The 20,216-nt window shown below is 29.5% G+C and overlaps 1 protein-coding gene across 1 annotated transcript in view; it reads left to right on the forward strand.

The window, feature by feature from the left end:
• Window positions 1–20,216, forward strand: part of LOC119665557 (syntaxin-binding protein 5) — a gene marked incomplete at its 5' end in the record, with an annotated part of 138,853 nt that overhangs the window by 50,415 nt on the left and 68,222 nt on the right. The window contains 2 exon segments of the mRNA XM_038074785.1: window positions 15,282–15,459; window positions 17,734–18,559. Coding sequence (XP_037930713.1) covers window positions 15,282–15,459; window positions 17,734–18,559 — 1,004 coding nt within the window.

Consider the following 20,216-nt stretch of genomic DNA (forward strand, 5'->3'; position numbering starts at 1 on the left):
ATCCCACTTCTGAATTTGTCAGACACCGAGTTTAAATAAAACACGTCCGTTTGATTAAGAGTGTCTAGTCAAAACTAAACTTTCATTTATTTATTATATTTCTTACATTAATGCACTCCGAGAGCGTAACACTCATGAGAGCATGAAAAGATGCATAAGAGAATGATAATAGAAGTAACAATAAAGCAATAAATAAAAGTAAAATAACAAAAGAGTGACACTATCGTGAACATTTTTTATTTTTATTTACTCAACAATATATGCAATATTTTTTCCTTCCTTTTTCTAAACGAAATACGCATAAAAGAATTGTACTATATTGTACAATTATAGTTATGGCAAAAAATTATTTTGAAAAGAAACATGATTTTTAATTACACAACGCTAGTGATTCCAATAAGAAGTCGTAAATATATTTTAATTGATATTGTATAAATGCATAATTATTCGGCTGATAAATCCTTAGGATAACCAATAAAACAAGTTCTTGGTGAAATTAAAATATTTATCAATGTACTCTTGTTTAAGAGGAATGCAGCTATTTTAGAGTTTTTTTTTTGACAATTTAATACCTCCCTTGTAGTATAATTCATTTTTGGCTTTGAAATATGCCTCACTTTCGGTGATGACTTTTCCATCGGAAACAAATTTCTTACCATGTCTGCGAGCAGTTTGTAATCGCTGGGGGTAATAATCTAACGATACGGTGGGTGCAAAGAAATTCGAATGCAATTCGTGCAATTTGGCCATGATAGCTAACGACTTGTGACATGCCTGACTGTCAATTTGACTTTGGAGGGAAGTGGTGGAACAAATTTTCGTCCAAAAAGTCCTTTTATATCACTTCAAACAGCTCTAAGAATTTTCGACACATTGTTTTTAGTCAACTGTCAACAAACGTAAAAGTTTAAAAGCTCACTTCGAAAAGAATTTTCTCATCGAAAAATGTTCATGCAAAATGACACCGATATATTACTTTAATACCTTTAACGACTTTGTTAATGATTTCCGGTGTCACCACCATCTCTATCATTGGTTTCAATGGAATAAAGACCAGTTAGTGTTTATCAAGTCAAGCTCGGTTAATATTTATCAAGCCAAGCTTTTGCTGTCACGATATCTTTTCTCATCAATACGCTATGATAAATGCAGACACGAAATTACTTTGAATCATTTGTTCAGTAGTGTCACTAAAACTACTGTAACTGAATGAGCGAATCTGGCCAGGTTCTATGAATCTGACAGGTCCCTCACATTGTAGGATGACAGCTCAGTCAGATCGGTCAGAAAAGGAACCCCCAAGATTTTTAATCTTCTGGCTAAAGATGTGCACTGACACATGAGATAGAACACAGTTTCCTCCTCGTCCTCAGAGCCACAACCACGACAAAGGTCATTATAAGGAAGACCTAGTCTCATAGCATGTCTCCCTATTAAGCAGTGACCCGTCAGCACCGATACCGTAGTACTGAGCAGATCTCTCTTTAGTTGGAGCAGCTGACTCGTACGTTTTTTGTGCAAGTTAGACCAAATCGACCAAGAAATGTGATAACTGGGCTCACTTGCCCATTGTTGCTTGGCAATGCTTAGATATTTTTGTTTAATTGCCAGTTTAGCTGTTGCAAGTGGAACGCCAATTTCTATTAAGTGAAAACAAGGGAGAAAAGCCCCAGTTTTGGCAAGCTCATCCGCCCTACAGTTACCCGCAATATCCTTATGACCAGGAACCCAGATAAGCTGAACGTTAGCGCACATAGCTAGGTCGTTGAAGAAAGCGCGGCAATTTTGAGTGATAATTGATGAGGCTGAGGTGACTCTAAAAGAAAATCTCGATTTTAAAGTGAAAAATTCGAATACTCGAAAAACTACTAAGTGTGAAGTATTAGACTAATCGCATAATGTTTAATGGTCGCTCATCGACCTTAAATTTCGGACAAATGTCATTTTTACACTTTTTGCAAATTTTTTTACTCCCATCTCCTATGTTTTTCACCTATGACTATTTGTAATCTTTATGTTTTTCACCTATGAATATTAATCTTTAGCATATTAGCTTTCAAATAAGGTAAAAATCACTAAATTTGGTCCACAATTAACTAAATTATTACTAAAATAAGAAATCGTACTCGATGTTTATTGAAGTTTTCAGCAGTAATATAAATATGTGAGTAAGTACGAGTACGTATATATGTACAAGTTATTTTACCACAGAAACTTTATTAAATTGAGCCAAAACAGTTTCTTGGACACAAAAGGATACAATATAACATTTGAAGACAATTAAATACTTCCTCATCGTATTTGATTGTTGATTAATTTGATTTGATTAATATGCACAAAAAATTGATTAATAAATATAATAAAAGGAAAGGAATCTTTACGTAATTTATTTTTAAAAAATTATCTAAAATATATGTTTATTGGCAAAGCTGTTTTGGTACACATTTTCAAAATCTTTCTATAATCTGTTATTATTTGCAATAAATATTGTTTATCTTGCTCATTTTTTTAAATTCTTCGAAAAGTTTTACTCCTCGCTCTGCTGTATCATTAACAGGTCTTATACTGTGAACAATTTTTAATGCGTGTACATAATTTGTATTTATTTATTCAATGAAGTGCTATGAGGGACACCCTTTCAATGCACTATCTTACATGCTAACGTACAAACTAACAAATAAAATTGAATATATTATTTGATTTATTGCTTCAAAATTAACTTAATTATTAAATTAAAATATAGTCTTAATAACAATGAAAATTGTAAAAGATAAAAAGAAAGTAATTATAAATGTAATCAAAATAAAAGAAAAAAAAGAACAGTAACAAAAAAAAAAGAAAATAATAAAAAGCCAAAAATAATATTTATGATAAGCAGAAAATTAATCAAAATAATATATATAAGAATAAGAATAAAACAATATTAATTAATATAAGATTGTAATAATATGCTAAGACAGTTCCTGAGAAACTAACTTTTTAAAGCACACTAAGTTGTTTGCGTTTCTGGTATCGCTAGATAACGAGTTCCAGAGTCTTACCGCATTTATGAAAAAGAAAAGAAAAAGAAAGTCGCAGAAAAGTGGTTGAACCTTGGGATTAAATATTGAACAGATCTGTTTGAATGCAATTTACACAGATTATTAAAAGGGTACTCAGGGATATGAGTCGTAACAATTTTAAACAAAAATATACAACATATTTATTAATATATTGTTCAATATCACATCCCAGAATGTTATTCCTACAGCCAGTTAAATGATCAAAACGCCTGCGTCCATAGACATGCCTTGTCAGGCAGTTCATTAAAGCTCTTAATTCGTATAAGGAGTCTGAGTCAAGTTTGCTGTAGACCAGACTAGAATACATAACTATAGGCATTAGTAATTGCTTTACTAATGTGCAACGAAGATTCATTGGAGTATATATAGCTGATAACTGTATACATTTAAGTGATACAATTGATTTCCGAAAAACTTGATTTATGTGGTCACGGCCATTCAAGCTAGAGTTCAAGTAAAAACCTAAGCATTTTATTGATAAATTATAATCAATTGTAGTACTGCAGATTAAAATTAAAGGCAATTTCTCCACTATAATTTTTTTTTTCGCAATAGGCAGAATAATTGTTTTATCTGTATTAAGCAGCATGTTATTTACTATTGCCTATTCATTAATTCTACTTAAGTCATCAGTAAGGCAGTCTGCGATCTCCCTGTTAGATAACTATATATAAATTTAGAGACAGAGTACGAGAATGAAAAATAATCAGTTAATTTCTTACATAGTATGGAGTGATCAACACGATTAAATGCTTTAGTGTTGTCATTATCATAGCTAGGTCTAATATCTTCTAAAACTTTGAGCATGGCAGTAGAGCAACTATGACCCTTTCTAAAGCCTGACTGTAATGGAGAGAGAAGTTTGAAACGCTCAAGGTGAATATTAATTTGATTTGCCATTATAAGCTCACAAACTTTGGACATTGATGGAAGAATACTAATAGGTCTGTAATCTCAAGTGGACGAAGCGTTTGACTTTTTCGGAGTTGGAATAATTTTAGCCTTTTTTCACGTTTTGGGAAAGATTGATATAGGTATATAATGATTAATTATATGTGTAATAGGAGCTATTATGTACGCCAAAGTTAGCTTTAGAAATTTGATAGGAAGTTCATCCAACAGCATTTGATTTAATATTCTTCAAACTTTTACAAACCATTTCTTCTCTAACACCTATAAAATTAAACCTCTCATTAGAAGCACGTATATCAGAAATTGAGAATGTCGAATTGGTATTATTACAATTTATATTTATACATGACATGAAATAATCATTCCAGCTTCAACAGCCTTTAACAAGGATTTTATTTCATTTTCATTAATCTTAAGAGCCTCTTTAAGTTCAGCTTTGTACGCTTTTAAGTATTGATTTTTTTCTACACTGTTTTGTATTTGTTTAATTGCGAAATTAGTATTGTGAATATACTGCACACACTCTTCACACATAAATTGTATCATTAGAGTGGCTCACGTTATAAGGGGGAAAATTAAAAATGAAGTTTTGAATGAGCGCACACCCTAGGAATATGCCATTGACCAAAAAAATGATATTCCCAAAGTTTTGGACCAATAGGATTAAAAATGACGTTGCGCCACTCGAGCAAAGTTTGGTTTTCAGTACAAAAAACAGAAATTTTTCAATTCAAGGTCATTTTTTATCTTTGTTACTTGTTTCAACAGTTATTAATATATACTCATTTGATAGATAATTAAAATATATTTTTAATAAGATACTGATGAGCAAAATCGGTTAAAAATTATGCGCAAAACACAGTAATTAGTTGAGCGACTGTGCTCTGTTTTCTATTTCATACCTTTTAGCTGGCATGCAAATTAAATAAGAACTATTATTTTTTTGTGTAGCTTCTGCTACCACTTTATTTAAAATGTTTCTTAAGACTAACTATATCCATAATTTTTACTCGTATTTATACCAAGAATTCGAAGTATCGAATACCGATAATATATTTCGTTGTTTGCTAAGGACAGCCAACGAGAATAAAAAATATTTGGTTACAATGTTTAGTTACAATGTTTAGTTACAATGATTAGTTAATACAATAGATAATATTTCGTTGTTTATTTAGGACAGACAACGATAAACACAATAATCAGTGTAGGAGACGAGACTTGATAACTTGCACAATGCAATCGCAAATGTTTACAAGAAACGGAAGAAACATAAATAAAAAATAAAAATAATACATTTCTACTTAATAATTTATATAGATATTTAAGTAGAATTGAAAAAGTAGTCAAAACAAGAATTTTTTCGTAAGCAAAGAAAAAATGGTCGTACAGGGAGTATGACTGAAGTTAATATCCTTTTAGCAAACGAAGCAAGAGCGGCTAAAAATTCCATTGATTTTAATTGGAATAAATTCGATGAAGAAATTTGTCTCAAATAGAGGGTGCGCTTATTAAAAATCGCATTTTAGTTTTTCTGAGCCACCCTATTGTATCATACTGCTATTAAGGCAATTTAAATCAAATTGTTCAATTCAATCATTATTACAATTATTTAATTCATCAATTACACAATAAAATGAACAATATTTGTTTAGTAATTTGACAGTTTACAACACTATTCGCACTTGCTTATTTAAGTTTTACTTGCTGTCTCTATCAGCTGATTATAAGCTTTTCTTTAATAAAACAAATAAAAACAATTAATTGCTGTCTCTGTCAGCTGTTTTGTATGTATAAAAAACAAAACCAAATTAACCGCGCGTGTTTTGCAAATACAAAATAAGTTTTTAGAATTTATTTTTTAAATTATTTAAGCAATTATTAGTTAAAGCGTGTACCAATTTGCTAAAATCGTTAAGTATAAAGATATTGTTCATCTGTGCCAATTTTACAAAATAATTCGATGCATTTACAGATTAATTTTCACAAAAAAAGCACAGAGCTCAAAAACCATACAACCGCACCAATTCAATGTAGTTCGTATGCATTGTTGGTTCCATTTTTCTGGTTCTAGGTTCAAGAAATCTGTAGATATATTGAATCGCTTAAAAAGATTAATGGTATTGGCTGTCACAAAATCCTCTAGTTACTTCGATAAAAAATCGGTTTCATTCTCCGTCTTCAAAAGAATTCGTTTTGCTCTGTCTTTTTTAATATCATCCACATTAGCCACGATAATTCATGTTTATCACCGCTATCTACTCCAACATTCATTGATATAATTTTTTTTTAACTTATCTGCGATTCTTTTTTTAATTTTAATTGGAATATTGTCATCAAAAAATGATAGACCAATGCATCGGATAAATACCATAAATGTTTACACATCTTCTTAATAGCAGTCTCAGATATTGTCTTATCAATACTTCTATAATTATACATTTCTTTTATAAAACAAAAATCTACAAACTGCAACTTTTGGTTCTTTTTTTTAAATTCACAAAAGGCTTACTTAGAGCTATTTTTCCATTTAAATATGATTATCCCAATATTCTAATATAAAAAACACTTTTCAAAAAATTTTTGCCTGCATCAAATAACCTGTGAGCCATTGTATGCTTAAATTAAAAATGATAAATTGAAATATATGAGATGTTTTATTAATAATAACTATATTACATTAGGCAATAATATATTCACAATATAACATTTAATAATTTATTAACAAAATAACATATTAAACAAATTAAATTAATAATTTATATATAAGTTTAATATTATATCAATATAGAATAAATACAACTTTTCACATACATATGTATATCTTATAACATCAAACCAACTTTTTTCAAACAAAAGAGTTTGTACTTGGAAACATACATGTTTATGCAGTGATCAAACACAATCGAACACACTTGCAACGCATAAATGTGCTACCTGGTACTCCGCACACGAAGCGGTTATTATTCGCTGAAGCAACAGCTGAAAGGGGAGAGACGAAATTTGAAAGAAATGTATGGTGATGTGAGCTGTAAACTTTAGCCGCACATCTAACCGCTTCGGCAAGTCAACATGTTGAATTGTTATACATGCAGTTGATATTCGAATAGAACAGAAAATTACTCTCATACAATTCCCAATCTCTATTTCTCATATTTCAAGCTAGAGCACACGCACATTATTTTGTTCATTCTACTTTTGTGCACTCTTATGACAGAAATTTATGAATGCAAATGCGTAAAGGGGAAAGACGAAATATGATAGAAATGTTTTGCGATGTGAGCTGCAAACTTATGAGCACAACTAACGACTATAGTTAGCTACTAATTAAATGAGTTTTCATAGACAATAATATTTAATTGATTTTGCTAAAACTTTAATCTTTAAATTTATATATATATATATATAAAAGTAAATAAATAAATTTATATGGATTATTTGACCATTTGCAAATTATGTTAGGGTGTGCGCTGCAAACCTCCGCACTTTCGAGCAGTCGTCACTGCTACCAGGTCAACCTTTTTGACATTGAGATATTAGAAACTCCCTATCTACATTATCCATTATTATTTCCAAAGCGTTTGCATGCGCAATATCAAATAAATCATCTAATACATCAACAAATTGTTTTTCTCTTACAATTTGTACAGAATTTCGACGATATTTATTCTTGCATATTAGTTGCTTTCTGAATTTTCATAGGCTTCTCTATATTATAGCATTCTTTTCTAATTAGAATTCTCGACTTGAGTCAAAATAAAAAAGCTTCTTGTATGACACAAGATTTTCTTATTTGTGTGATCATTTTTGTTATATTGTGGTTGTAAAAAAACACAGATAAAACTTGCCTAGTAGAAAGTAATTTAGAACCAAGAATTTGAGAAAATTCAGTTCCTGCTAAAAAAGACTGTAGACGTGTTTTCTTTTTTATTAGCAAGTAGTTCAAGCTCCGTCTTTTGAGAAAGATTATATTATGTATAATATGAAAAAGGTGCATAATAAACAATGTAATAATGGACTTTCCCTTATTCCCATATCATGCGGTAGTAGTAAAGCCGGACTGCTACGTTATTGTCACATTATATGTTTTTGTTTTATTTATGTTGCTCTGAAAACTTCAATAAACGTCGAGTAGGATTTCTTATTTTAGTAATAATTTAGTTAATTGTGGACCAAATTTAGTGATTTTTTACCTTATTTAAAAGCTAATATGCTAAAGATTAATATTAATTTGGTACAAATAGTCACAAGAAAATTGAAAAATGTAAAAAAATGTCATTTTTATGAAATTTAAGGTCGATGAGCTACATCTAAAGATTATCCGATTAGTCTAAAACTTCACACTTAGTAGTTTTTGAGTATTCAAGTAAATTTAAGGTGTGGCATCTTAAATTTGAACACATTCGTAAATAACAGCCACCCTAATATATATACGGAATCATACGGAATATATATACATGCAATTCTATATGTATAAACCAAAAAACGAAAGAAGCTTCAAGACTATATTAAGAACTAAGCATCCTTCTGTTGATATAGGTGAAATATAATCAACTCTAGAAGAATGTGGACATGCCGTCACAAACATTTGGAATATGAAACATCGATAAACAAAAATATCCTGAATCCCGGAGGCTCAGCAATATTAATTTAAAGAACATTTAAGCATTTTGAATGCGACGAAATTCAAGCCGCAAATGTCATGACTGAGGACTCAGTTGGACCAATCCTTATATCTGCCATACATAGCCCACAAAACATAATGTAAAGAAAGAAACCTGCAAAAAATTGCATTGGTGCATGAAAGCAAAACAAAATCTACTTATGCCACATTCACAATGAGAAGAGACTATTGTCTTAAAATTGGATAAACGGATTAGGATAAACGTCTGTGTTTGGAAAACACACATTTTTAACAAAAAAAAAATCCATTGAGATTCAATACTGAAAAATATTTTGACTACTGAATAAAAAATTTTCAGTGTCCCTAAAAATTAAAATTCTTTCATATGCCCCTATGGCATCCAACTATGGGGAACAGCCTTAATGGCCAATATCGAAATTCTTCAATGATTCCAGTCTAAAACTCTAGTTTTAGCCAGAAAATATCATGAACGAATACAGATTTATCCCAACTCTCTTGCTTCGAAAATATGGGAAATCGTTGAAATTTAATACATCGGAAAGTATCGTTTTGAGCGTAAATTTATGTTTCCTTTTTTATAATATTCTCTTTACTTTGTCAAACGCGGGCAAAAAACTCACTCCGTAACTTTGATTGTTTTTTAAATGGAAGAACGTATAAAACAATGACCCGAAAACAAAATTTCAAACATTAATATAAATTTTGAAATCGCTTTGTTTTGTTAGAGATGTGGATTTTAGCTTTGCTAAATCATTTTTTTTTAATTTACTTGTTTATCTTCAAATCACACAGATTTAAAAACAACTGATGAAAACAGTAAATAAAACTAAAGGCTCCAAAAAATGATATAAAATAAAAGTGTTGTAAATCCACGGAAAAAATATAGCAATTGCAAGTCACTAATTGTGAATTTTAAATCATAAATTTATGTAAAATAAATTAAATAAATAAGCGAAAGAACGCCTGAAATATTAATGAATAAAGAAGAAAACAAATCATCATATCAAAAAAAAAAAAAAAATCATTTGAAAGTAAGTAGTAAGGGAAACAAGCATTCATTTAAAAATAAAAAAACTGATATTTTCCTTTATTATAGGAAAATAAACGAATAGGTCTCGTATAGTGTCCAAGAGTTCCGGCACAAAAAAGGATGTTGCAGCTTACCTAGCGCGTGTATAATACATAGTTCAGCATATTCCGCAAAAACCTAAATCTAATTTTTAGTCTAAAGAATGTAGCAACTGTCGCGTAAATCATGTTGTGAATGATAGGGGCTGCCCAGTATTTACCTCAAAAGGAAAATCAAGAAAAATAATGTTACTATTAATCAACAGTTAAATGTTCAAATAACAGAAATTTGGAGTGTTCTATGCTATTGAGATCATGAACTCTCTCAATGTATGCTATTCGAATGCTATCGGCTCATATCATCAGAGAATGAAGTGCAGGTTTATTTAGAGGGGCAAAATTGATTGACATATTGCTTACATCGACTACTCACGTAACTCTTATTTTTGTTTTATTAATTTTTTCTTTAGTATTTTATTATAGAAAGAAGTATTATATATTTTTGGATATAGAAATATTTTTTTTTCTTCCCTTTATTTATATAACTGTCAAGATCTGGCATATACACAGTATTCGTTTCTATAGTAGTGTAAATTATAATAATAATTAAAATCAATACTAAAAATTACATGTTGTGTATGAAATGTTAACAATAAATAATAAAACCGTATTTAAATTAAATAAAATAAGATAATTAAATATTAAGAGTAGATGTGTGTGTGTGTGTGTGTGTGTGTGTGAGTCAATGAAGAGATTAAAATTGTATTGTGTGTATGTTAAATAACTAGTTATAGATTGTTATATTGATATTTCTGATGAAAATAAGAGTTTCAAGCGTCTATTATATATGTCTTTGTCATTTGGTAGTTGCCGCATTGCAGCGTAAAAGTAATCTATTTGTGTTATTTTTAATATTTTTTCGGGTAACATCTGTCGCGATGATTGTCATAGTTTAAGATGTACCAGTCAGCGTTAATGATAGTTCTAAATATTTTTAATTATAGTCTTTGTGGTATTTGTACTTGATTACCGTTTTATATACATAGGAGTTTATATAGAAGTTTATTTTCCTCTGTTAGTTTTGATTTTGAACAAAGCTACGCTTGACTTGATTGTAGCTTGGAGTTTTTGAACCGACACACTGGTAGTATTGAGATATCAGCTCCAGTATCTATCAGGAATTTGAATTGTGTGTTTCGATCTGTGATGAACAGACGGCTAGACGTATTTACAAATTGGACTTCATCGGCCGCCACCGATGAAGTCTCTACTGGTTTCCCTGTTGATTGAAACTACACGGCAAGGAATATTTTTTTGCTTCCGCACCGAAGCGATAGTGATAGTAACATATAGGATAACGTCTTACTTGCGAATCAGTACGGAACGAACGATCTCGTTCTGCTTCGTCTTTGTGCAGTTTTTATCTCCGCAACCTGCTTACTCAAAGCGTCTATGGCTTCCATGATATGATCATTAGTCTGTGTAGATGTGTTGATGACAACTAAAGAATTGTAGTTTCCCATCTCCAACATCAGGTCTGCCTATTGCACACATTTGTCCAAGTTAGCCTCTGAAATTGAAACGACTGCTCGCACTGCTTCAGGCGAACTATTCAGCCACAATTGTTTTATTGCTCCATCATTCATGGCGCCGCTGGCTAGATCTCGCATGGTGCGCAACAAATGTGTTGGCTTGTTGTCACCTAACAGGCACTCCTGTACTAGTCGCCGCAGTTTTCGATTTTCGGAGTGTGCAAAATCTTGAATTAACCGCTTCTTAATCGTTTCGTATTTTTCAACTGCAGGGGGAGCACGAATGATGTCTGCGATATTTCTTAAAGTGGCGCTATCGAGACTTACGACTACATGATCATACTTGGTTTGGTCTGTTGTGATTCCTGCATTTCGGAATAAGGATTCCATCTGGAGAAAGTACAGGTCAAGATCCCTCTTACAAAATGCTGGTGCTTTGATACCCATACGGCAAATGTCACCTCGAGGTTTTCGTTTCTGTAAACAATTCGTACGTTACTATCTGCAGGCGTGTTGTTTCTATCCAATGCGCTATTGTTGCTTGTTTCGACTTGCGACATTTTGATCACGTCGGGGTCACCAATTGTTGGCTTTGCCCTACTTAATTTAATTGTTTATTTGTTTACTTAAAATAATTCAATTTCGAGTAAAATAATTATACGTGTACGAATGGCAATCGAATGACAATCATTTTTTCTAAATAAAAATGTTCTTTGCTTTTTACAAATTCTTCTGCCTGGAGAACTCATCTCATTTTAAATATTTTATTTGTTCATGTTTGCATGGCCAACTCATATTGTTTTCAATACTAAATGGTGAATATGCAACCACCACAAGTGTTTTCTTCAGTAACAGAAGTTGTTGGGCGGTCAGGTCCGAGCTTGTTTTGGTTTTCTCAATGAAGTAATGGACTTGTGTTTCAAAACGCTGTGAAATCCAGCAGTTTAGTAATTTATACTCAATATATTGTCAGTTGGTTAAACTTCTGGAGTGAACTAAGTTTTAAGGGCTTTAAAATTTAAATATTAAAGAAGAGTACTTCATACGGTGTCATAAGAAAGTCCAAGTTCTAGAGAACGACATACTATTGATTACTCTCGATTTCTATATTTATATCATTCTTTTACAACTCGGACACCTTTTTGACCTCATGATCTCCGATTTGGCTTTCATAAAATAAGAAGACCCGTATCTCGGGAAAAAATTTTGTGATTTTTTTCCTAGGAGATATGGACCCATGGTGTTTTGAGAATTGGCATAGTAGACACATTTTCAAATGGCTATATCTCAAGTTCACATCAAGCACATGCGTACTACATTTTTTTCTTATATAGATGAATTAAAAAGTTAATTAGTTTCATATTAGCCGATCTACCTAGAAACCTGCAGCACATAATCACACCTACCTTTTTCGGTGAAGTGTTATTTTGCTACAGTTGGAAAAATACTGTGCACAGGTAAGAAATGTTTTAGGAAAAAAACTGTAAGGAGCTAAAAACAAAATATTTTTTTTTATGGTTTTTACATTGATTTTATTAATTCTCATTTCATTATTACTACATAATCTGTAATGTCTGAAGAAGAAAATATTTTTACCAATAATACTTTTTTGGAATTTGGAATAAGGCAGTGATATTTTATTATTTCAAGGTATTTTGAATACCTTGAACAGAGTTTTGAACAACAAAAGCATAATTTTCGGAAAAATCACGCAATACTATGCATTCATTTTTTCCTAAGTGGCTTTTCTTATCATTTAAAAACTCTGCCTGTTTTTTAACGATAAAAGAATGCAACAGCAATTTTTCTAAACCATTTGTTAAGGATTGCAAATATTGGTCTATTTGGGATGTCAACGATTTTAATGTGCTTCTCTCTTCACGATCCCATTGTTTGTATTTAACGGTGTTAATCATGTTGTCATCAAATATCTCCAGAAGTTCTTCATTGATATTTTCAGTTCCAGGACATTTGGCGCAGGTTCCTAGAAAACATTCTGTGCGTGAAGTATTGCAAATCATGCGCTGTAGGCAATCTTTATAGTTATTTATCGGTTTTCTACTGCATGCAGTCAGTGCTTTTATATTCACTCCATCTACCATTAATCGTATGTTTTCGTGTATGAAGCACACACAAACTGAATGTGTGCCGCTTGCTCCTGCAGGAACGCAATGTTGTGGTCGTAATGATGCAAATTTTGAAAAACTACATTACAGGTCTGGATGGTTGAGTTTGAAAAGAGTATGCAACTCCTTCAAATTGTTTAGAAAGGACCGTTTTTGCATTTGTGTTCTTTTTCCGTCAATTTGTATGGATATGCAGATTTTTTTCCCAGGCATTACTTGACTGTTTTCTTCACATTCGCAAAAATTTAAAACTCTATTGAAGTAAGTTTCATTTCTCTTCATTTAAAACTCTATTGAAGTAAGATTCATTTCTCTGAAGTAAGTTTTTTAGCAACAGTAGTCATACATTTTGTAACGTTTAAGAAGTAAGTCGTGACCCTTTCGGATAGACCAATTATGCATCACACCCACTTTTTTTATTTTCATAGTTCCATCTGTTGTGCCATTAAACTTTTCCTGCTGAGTTTTTAAAATTGATGCGAGTCATCTTCTTCATCGCTATTCTTAGAGTTATCCGGAGGAATATTAAAAATTTTAAATTTGTGATTTATTTATTCAATAAAAATACTTCTGAGAATACTAAGGTCCAAAAAAGTTTCATTTTTATGTAGAATTTAATGATAAACTCAATTCAGAAATAAAGAGTAAAAATTTTTGTATCGTTTTGCTTCGAAAATTGATTTTATGGTACTATGGTGCGTATGACTAACGTGAAGAACACCTGATTAATTCATTTTTTTTAATTACTTCTAAAAGGATTATCACAGTGGAAATATTTATTTTTTAAGTAGAATTTATATATTAATTTGAATCAAAAATAAAAAAAAAATTTGTGTGACATATTCCTTTTTTTTTTGTACTGAAAAATCGTGTGTATGTGTTTGGTGTGGTATGAAGAATAAATAAATTTTTAAAAGTACTTCTAATTACAATATCGTCCTGAAATTTTTGGGTTTTATATAGAATTTTATTACTAATCGAAATCAAAAATATTATATAAGAATATATGTAATATATTTTTTGAAAATTCATTCAATGGAAATGTAATACGCATGTGCTTGATGTATTTTGCGGGAGAAAAAAAATATTAAAATATTTCAAAAAATAATAGGTTCCTGAAGATTTTTATTTCGCAGTAAAACTTAAAACTGAATCTAAATAAAATATAAAAAATGAAAATTTAAAAAAAATTTTTTTTTGAGATAATTTTTTTTTTGAAATTTAACGGTTAATATTAGTACTTAAATATTAACAATTTTAATTGCTTAAACAATTACATAAAAGTTCAATCAATTATCTTTGAAACGCTGTAAATTTCAAGTTTCTACCTTTTATAGAACTTGAGATATAGCCATTTGAAAATGTGTCTACTATGACAATTCTCAAAACCCCATGGGTCCATATCTCATAGGAAAAATTTCACAAAATTTTTTCCCGAGATACAAGTCTTCTTATTTTATGAAAGGAGCTCATGAAAAAAATTTCAACCAAATCGGAGATCATGAGCTCATTTTTAACCAAAATCCGTCCGGTTTGTAAAAGAATGACCTATGTACATTTTGGTTTTAAGTATCGATGCTTTACAGTATGTTTCAGTTTTGTCAAAATGGATTTATGATATCTCAAACACTACCAATATCTAAATTCATGCAATGCTCAAAACATAGTGCGAATGTATATATAATTTAGGCTATAAATCTCAACAATTTCTATACGATTTGTAATAATATACTTTTTGTTAATGATTCGCAAAATGCTAAGTACTAATATCAATTTCGGTGGGAGTCGGAAAAATGTGCTTTCTATGACATTCGGCAATCATATGCGAAGTATTGGTATAATCAATCTGTATTTGTCATCATCTATGCTTATTTTTTTTATAGTTATATTTAAATTATTATTAGATTTTATAAAAATTGACGTCTAACAACTTTTGTAGAATGGCATATGGCACAGAATATGGACTTGTCGTAGTGGACATTGTACAAAAAATATGTTTACTTAGTGTTGTATGTCCTGATTTGTATGGTGCTCATGATCCTTTTTTAAGAAATCCGAAAAGTCCAAAACGAACGGAGAATAGGGAGGACCAAAATCGTTCACCAGGCTCTGATCAGGTACTGTATATTTTTAATTTCACAATAAACATTTCATTAAATAAAAATATATTTATAGTAAAATATTTATTTATGTTGTCATACATTAGAGGCTTAAATTATTAAGAAGTCTCTTATGATTTTTTAGATTTTTAATTTCAAATTATTTTAATATAAATTACTTTATTTTTTTCATTGCTTTTCAAATAAGATGCATAGTTTTAGTTAAAGCGTCTTACCTTAATTATATTATTTTGTAAAAAACTAGCTTTTTGAAGCAATTATGTTGTTTATATAACAGTTGTGAAATATAAAAAATGAATAAAGTAATACATATTGCTATTGGAATGATTTTTTTCTTTTTTGATTGTTTTTTAAATCGGGAACGTCAAAATTTTTATGACAATTATTCATTTTTTATTTTAAATTGATTATTGCTAGCTTCATTAAGAATACATATATTTTTCTTCGATTTTTTGTATTTTTTTAATAAAATAAACTCATTTACAAATTATTATATAATAAAGTTCAGAATACTTTTGCCCAGAACTGGTTAAAACAAATTATAAATAAATATATTCTAACATGTATTTATATGGTGTAAAGTTAAAGCGCACAATCTGAAGCATGGTAAAGTAATTCAATATAACTTGGTTTCAAAATATATTTACATATGTTATTATAGGTATATGTCGTAAGTGTAGTTTAGTATTTTTATCGACCCATTATTTGAAAAAGAATTAAAACTTGTTCCAATAGCAAAAAAAAGAATAATATTAAACAGAGAAATACATAATTTCTCCTGTATAGCTTTCGTAAATTCCTTATCTGATTTCTTGACCCAATAAATGAAACATATTGTAAGGGAGGGGATCTATTTTCAATTATCAAGATGTGAAGTTACCACAGAAGACTCTACTCTTATCCTTATCCTTCCTTATCTGATTTCTTGACCCAAGAAATGAAAAATATTGTAAGGGAGGGGATCTATTTTCAATTATCAAGATGTGAGGTTACCACAGAAAGCTCTACTCTAAAAAATATGCAAATCAAAAGAACTTATCTCGTTAGAAGTACTTAAGTCATATACCAGATTTTAGTACATCAAATATAATTTGATTTGATGGATAATATGTCCGCTAAACGGTTAATGCGTTCAGAATTTGTAATGATTCAAATTGAATTTGGGATATTTACGGTCCTTTTTGCAGAAAACTTGTATTATTTTAGAATATTTGTAAATATTTTTTATTCAAACATTTTATACTTGCAAATTATTAGGGTTTTAAAAATATTCCCTAAATTTAATAATTAAAATTCATGAATTTCTGTGAAAAAATACATTAGAAAAACGCTTGCAGGAAAAGAGTTAATAATAAAAGAAAAGTCTTCCAGTAAATAATTCACAACATAATAAAATATACAAAAATTTTAAAATAATTGATGTTTTTATGAGCTATAAACTGGAAAAAAAATTAAACTATTTCAAAGAACCGTTTTAGATCTAGATTTAGTTTTTTTAACCACGTTTTCTTCAAGTAGATTTTAGTTTGACACTATAAATTTCGGTAAACTTTGAAAATGGACGCTTTCTCGTACAATTTTTATCGTTTTTTAGGCAATGTAATCAGCTCAGGAATTTACAGAGCTATATAGGAAACATCTTGTACCTATATCTAATGTCTTTATAATTGTGCTTTACAACTTTTATTGTAAAGAAAAGTCAAAAATTTAACTTAAACCATATGATGTAAATTTCAATATATTTTAAATATATTGTTAATAAAAGCTTTAATATTTTTCCACATTTTATCATTTAACAAAATGATTTAAAATTCCTATATATTTTTTCTAAGTTTATTAAATTAAATTCATTTCCAAATAATCATAAATATTACTCAATTCAATCATCGTTTTTAAAATAACGAGGCACTATTATTTTAAATCGTTCACTGAAAAAAATGTTTTGAGCCTATTTGAATCAATAATGAGGCTTTATCCCTATGAAAATAATACTGATTTTCCTATCAGAATCAGATTTTCGGAAATAAAAAAATATTTGGTTTTACAAACATAATTAATTTCGTTTACAAGATTATCAGTCCATTTTTACATCTAAACGAAACTATTTGTTTGAGTTCAGTATAATAGAATTAATCTTTTAGTACATGAAAATACATATATGTTAAACATCACTAGAATAAAAAATTGCCTTTAACTTAGCTCAATGAAGTGTTTAAAATAGCAATTAATTTGTGTGCTAATTTTTATTAAAATACTTGTAAATTAATTTAGCTTAACGACATTAGAAGTCCTGAGAGCCCATCTATAGAACATATTCTCGAAGAAAACGAAGCACATTCATTATCTTTTCCAAATCAGTCAAACTCATCGCGTTCAATTTCACCTGAAACTGACCTAAACGTTACAAAAAATATTTTACAAAACGAAACGTCAATTTTGAATAAAGAAACACAGCCAGACAGACGAAAGTCAATGTCATGGAAAACTTTTAATTTTAAACGTCAATTATCAAAAGTCAATATTAAAATTGGGTATAATCCTAATAATGAAAATGAATCAATGAAGAACAATTCTGTATTTTATGCTCCAAAGGAGGGCTCTCCTGAGGGTATATGTGATGATAATATTGAAGTTGGTGATACTGCTTTGGGCTATAATGATAACATAATAAATTCAAGTACAACTATAGATGTAAATAAACACGATAATGCATCGAAAACAATCAATAAATCTGTTCCAAGTACGTGCGAAAAGCAAAGTACATACTTGTTGAAAACAGCTGTTATGCCCACAACTAGCAAAGAAAATGATGTAAATAACTCAAAAGAGCTTGGGACGTTAATAAAAGATGTAGATTCTATAAACACTGATAGTTGCAATAAACAAGCTTCTAACGCTAGGCCATGTGAATTACCTTTGTCGCCCTCTATTGTTTCTCCAATAAAATTAAGTCGACTAAACTTAAAAGATAAAAGAGAACAACGATTATTATCAGTTCCCAATATTAAATATCAAATGCGAGATTATAGAACGCGTCCAAATCTGCATAAAACTGACGTTTCACCTTCAAACATTGCAAATTTTACGAGATTAGAATGTAAGTATTATATATATTTGATATAAAATAAAATCTTAGCGTTATTATACTAAAATAAGTTTCACTCACTCACATGGCATTGCAAGTACCACATTCGATATTCCATCTTTTCAGAGGTAATTAATTAAAATAAAATATTGCAAACCTTTTTATAATCATTTTATGTATTATTATTAACAAATTAAAAATTTCATATTTGCATACAGCACTATCAAACAACTTAAGTAAAGTAGGTATATATATTTCTCAATCGCATCATTAAATTTTTAATTATTGTTAAAACAATTAAAAATATATCGATATAAAAAATCTTTAAGAATTTTTATAAGAAGTTCATGCTACAAAAATAATTTAATTTAAGAATAGAAGAAACCTGAAATTTTTTACCATGCCTCTTTTTGGACGTTTCGAACGTTTTACAAATTCTTCATTATCGTGAATTTTTTTTTTATTTGTGGAAAGTTTAGCGATTTATCGCTATATTGTAAATTGGATGCTTCCGACTTGTTTGTCTTAAATCAACTAAAAAATTCTTTGAGCCAAGAGACGAAAAATTTTTTATTTGAGGGGCATTGTCAATATTCGCTAAAGTACAAAGTATTATAGAAAAGTCAACCCAAAAAAAATTTCGGTCAAAAGTACTCAACTTTTCAGAAATGAGTTATCAGAAAAAAGCACAAATGAAATCGTTCGATTTTGTCAAAAAAGTAGTAAGTAACTTGTTTCTAATGTCTAAAACAGAAAAAAGGCGTATATTCCATTAAACATTTTTTCATGGAAAATGTTCACAAAATGAAGCGAGAATAATACATGAAACAAATCCAAAAAAAAATTTAAAAATTAATTTTTTTTTTTAGAAAATATATTAAAAAATGTTTTAAAAAATTCTACTTTAAGGAACTATTATGCCCGATATAACAATATAAAATACAAAGGCATATAAAGCTAGTTCAGTAAACAATATTGGAGATATTGAAGTTTTATTGACTTGGAATTTTTTTGTTGGGTAGATTTTTTTGACATCTTTTTCAATATCATTTTGTATAAAAAGAGCACCTAGGAGTGTTTTTTCGTTCTTTGACCCAAGGAATAATTTTCTGCAGATTAACGAATAAGTCGGAAATAACCTATTGTATGTTAATATAATATGTCATATAATTATTTCTGGGACAGTTGATATTTAGATAAGAGTATTTATACAATCATCTGTTTATTGTTTAGTTTTAATTGTATATAAAATTGCAATTTGCACTACAGTATAAATTAAATTATTCTACTTATTTTTTAAAACTAGGAGAATTCTGGTGCAAATGAATACAACTGCTTTTATGTCATAGTATGGAAAGTTATTGGTAATATTTATTTGTGTTTTCATTATATTTAAAACCCAATAGCCTAAGTTTATATATATATAATATATATATTAGAAGGAACCCAACAATGCATCCATTAGTTGCACAAAATTTGCATTTCGCATTTCGCATTTTCACCACAATTAACAACGTAGATTTTTATCGTTCTTTGTTCAAATTTTGTTGTTTTACATAGCAACTTCACAAAGTTGTGTATAAAAGCCAATTTTGCACAGTATTGTGATAATTTATTTATTGTATTAAGCAAGCATATAACCGGCATATTATGTATGTGTTATTGGACA

This window comes from Teleopsis dalmanni, chromosome 1 (genome assembly GCF_002237135.1).
Source record: "Teleopsis dalmanni isolate 2A chromosome 1, ASM223713v2, whole genome shotgun sequence".
Classification (NCBI taxonomy): domain Eukaryota; kingdom Metazoa; phylum Arthropoda; class Insecta; order Diptera; family Diopsidae; genus Teleopsis; species Teleopsis dalmanni.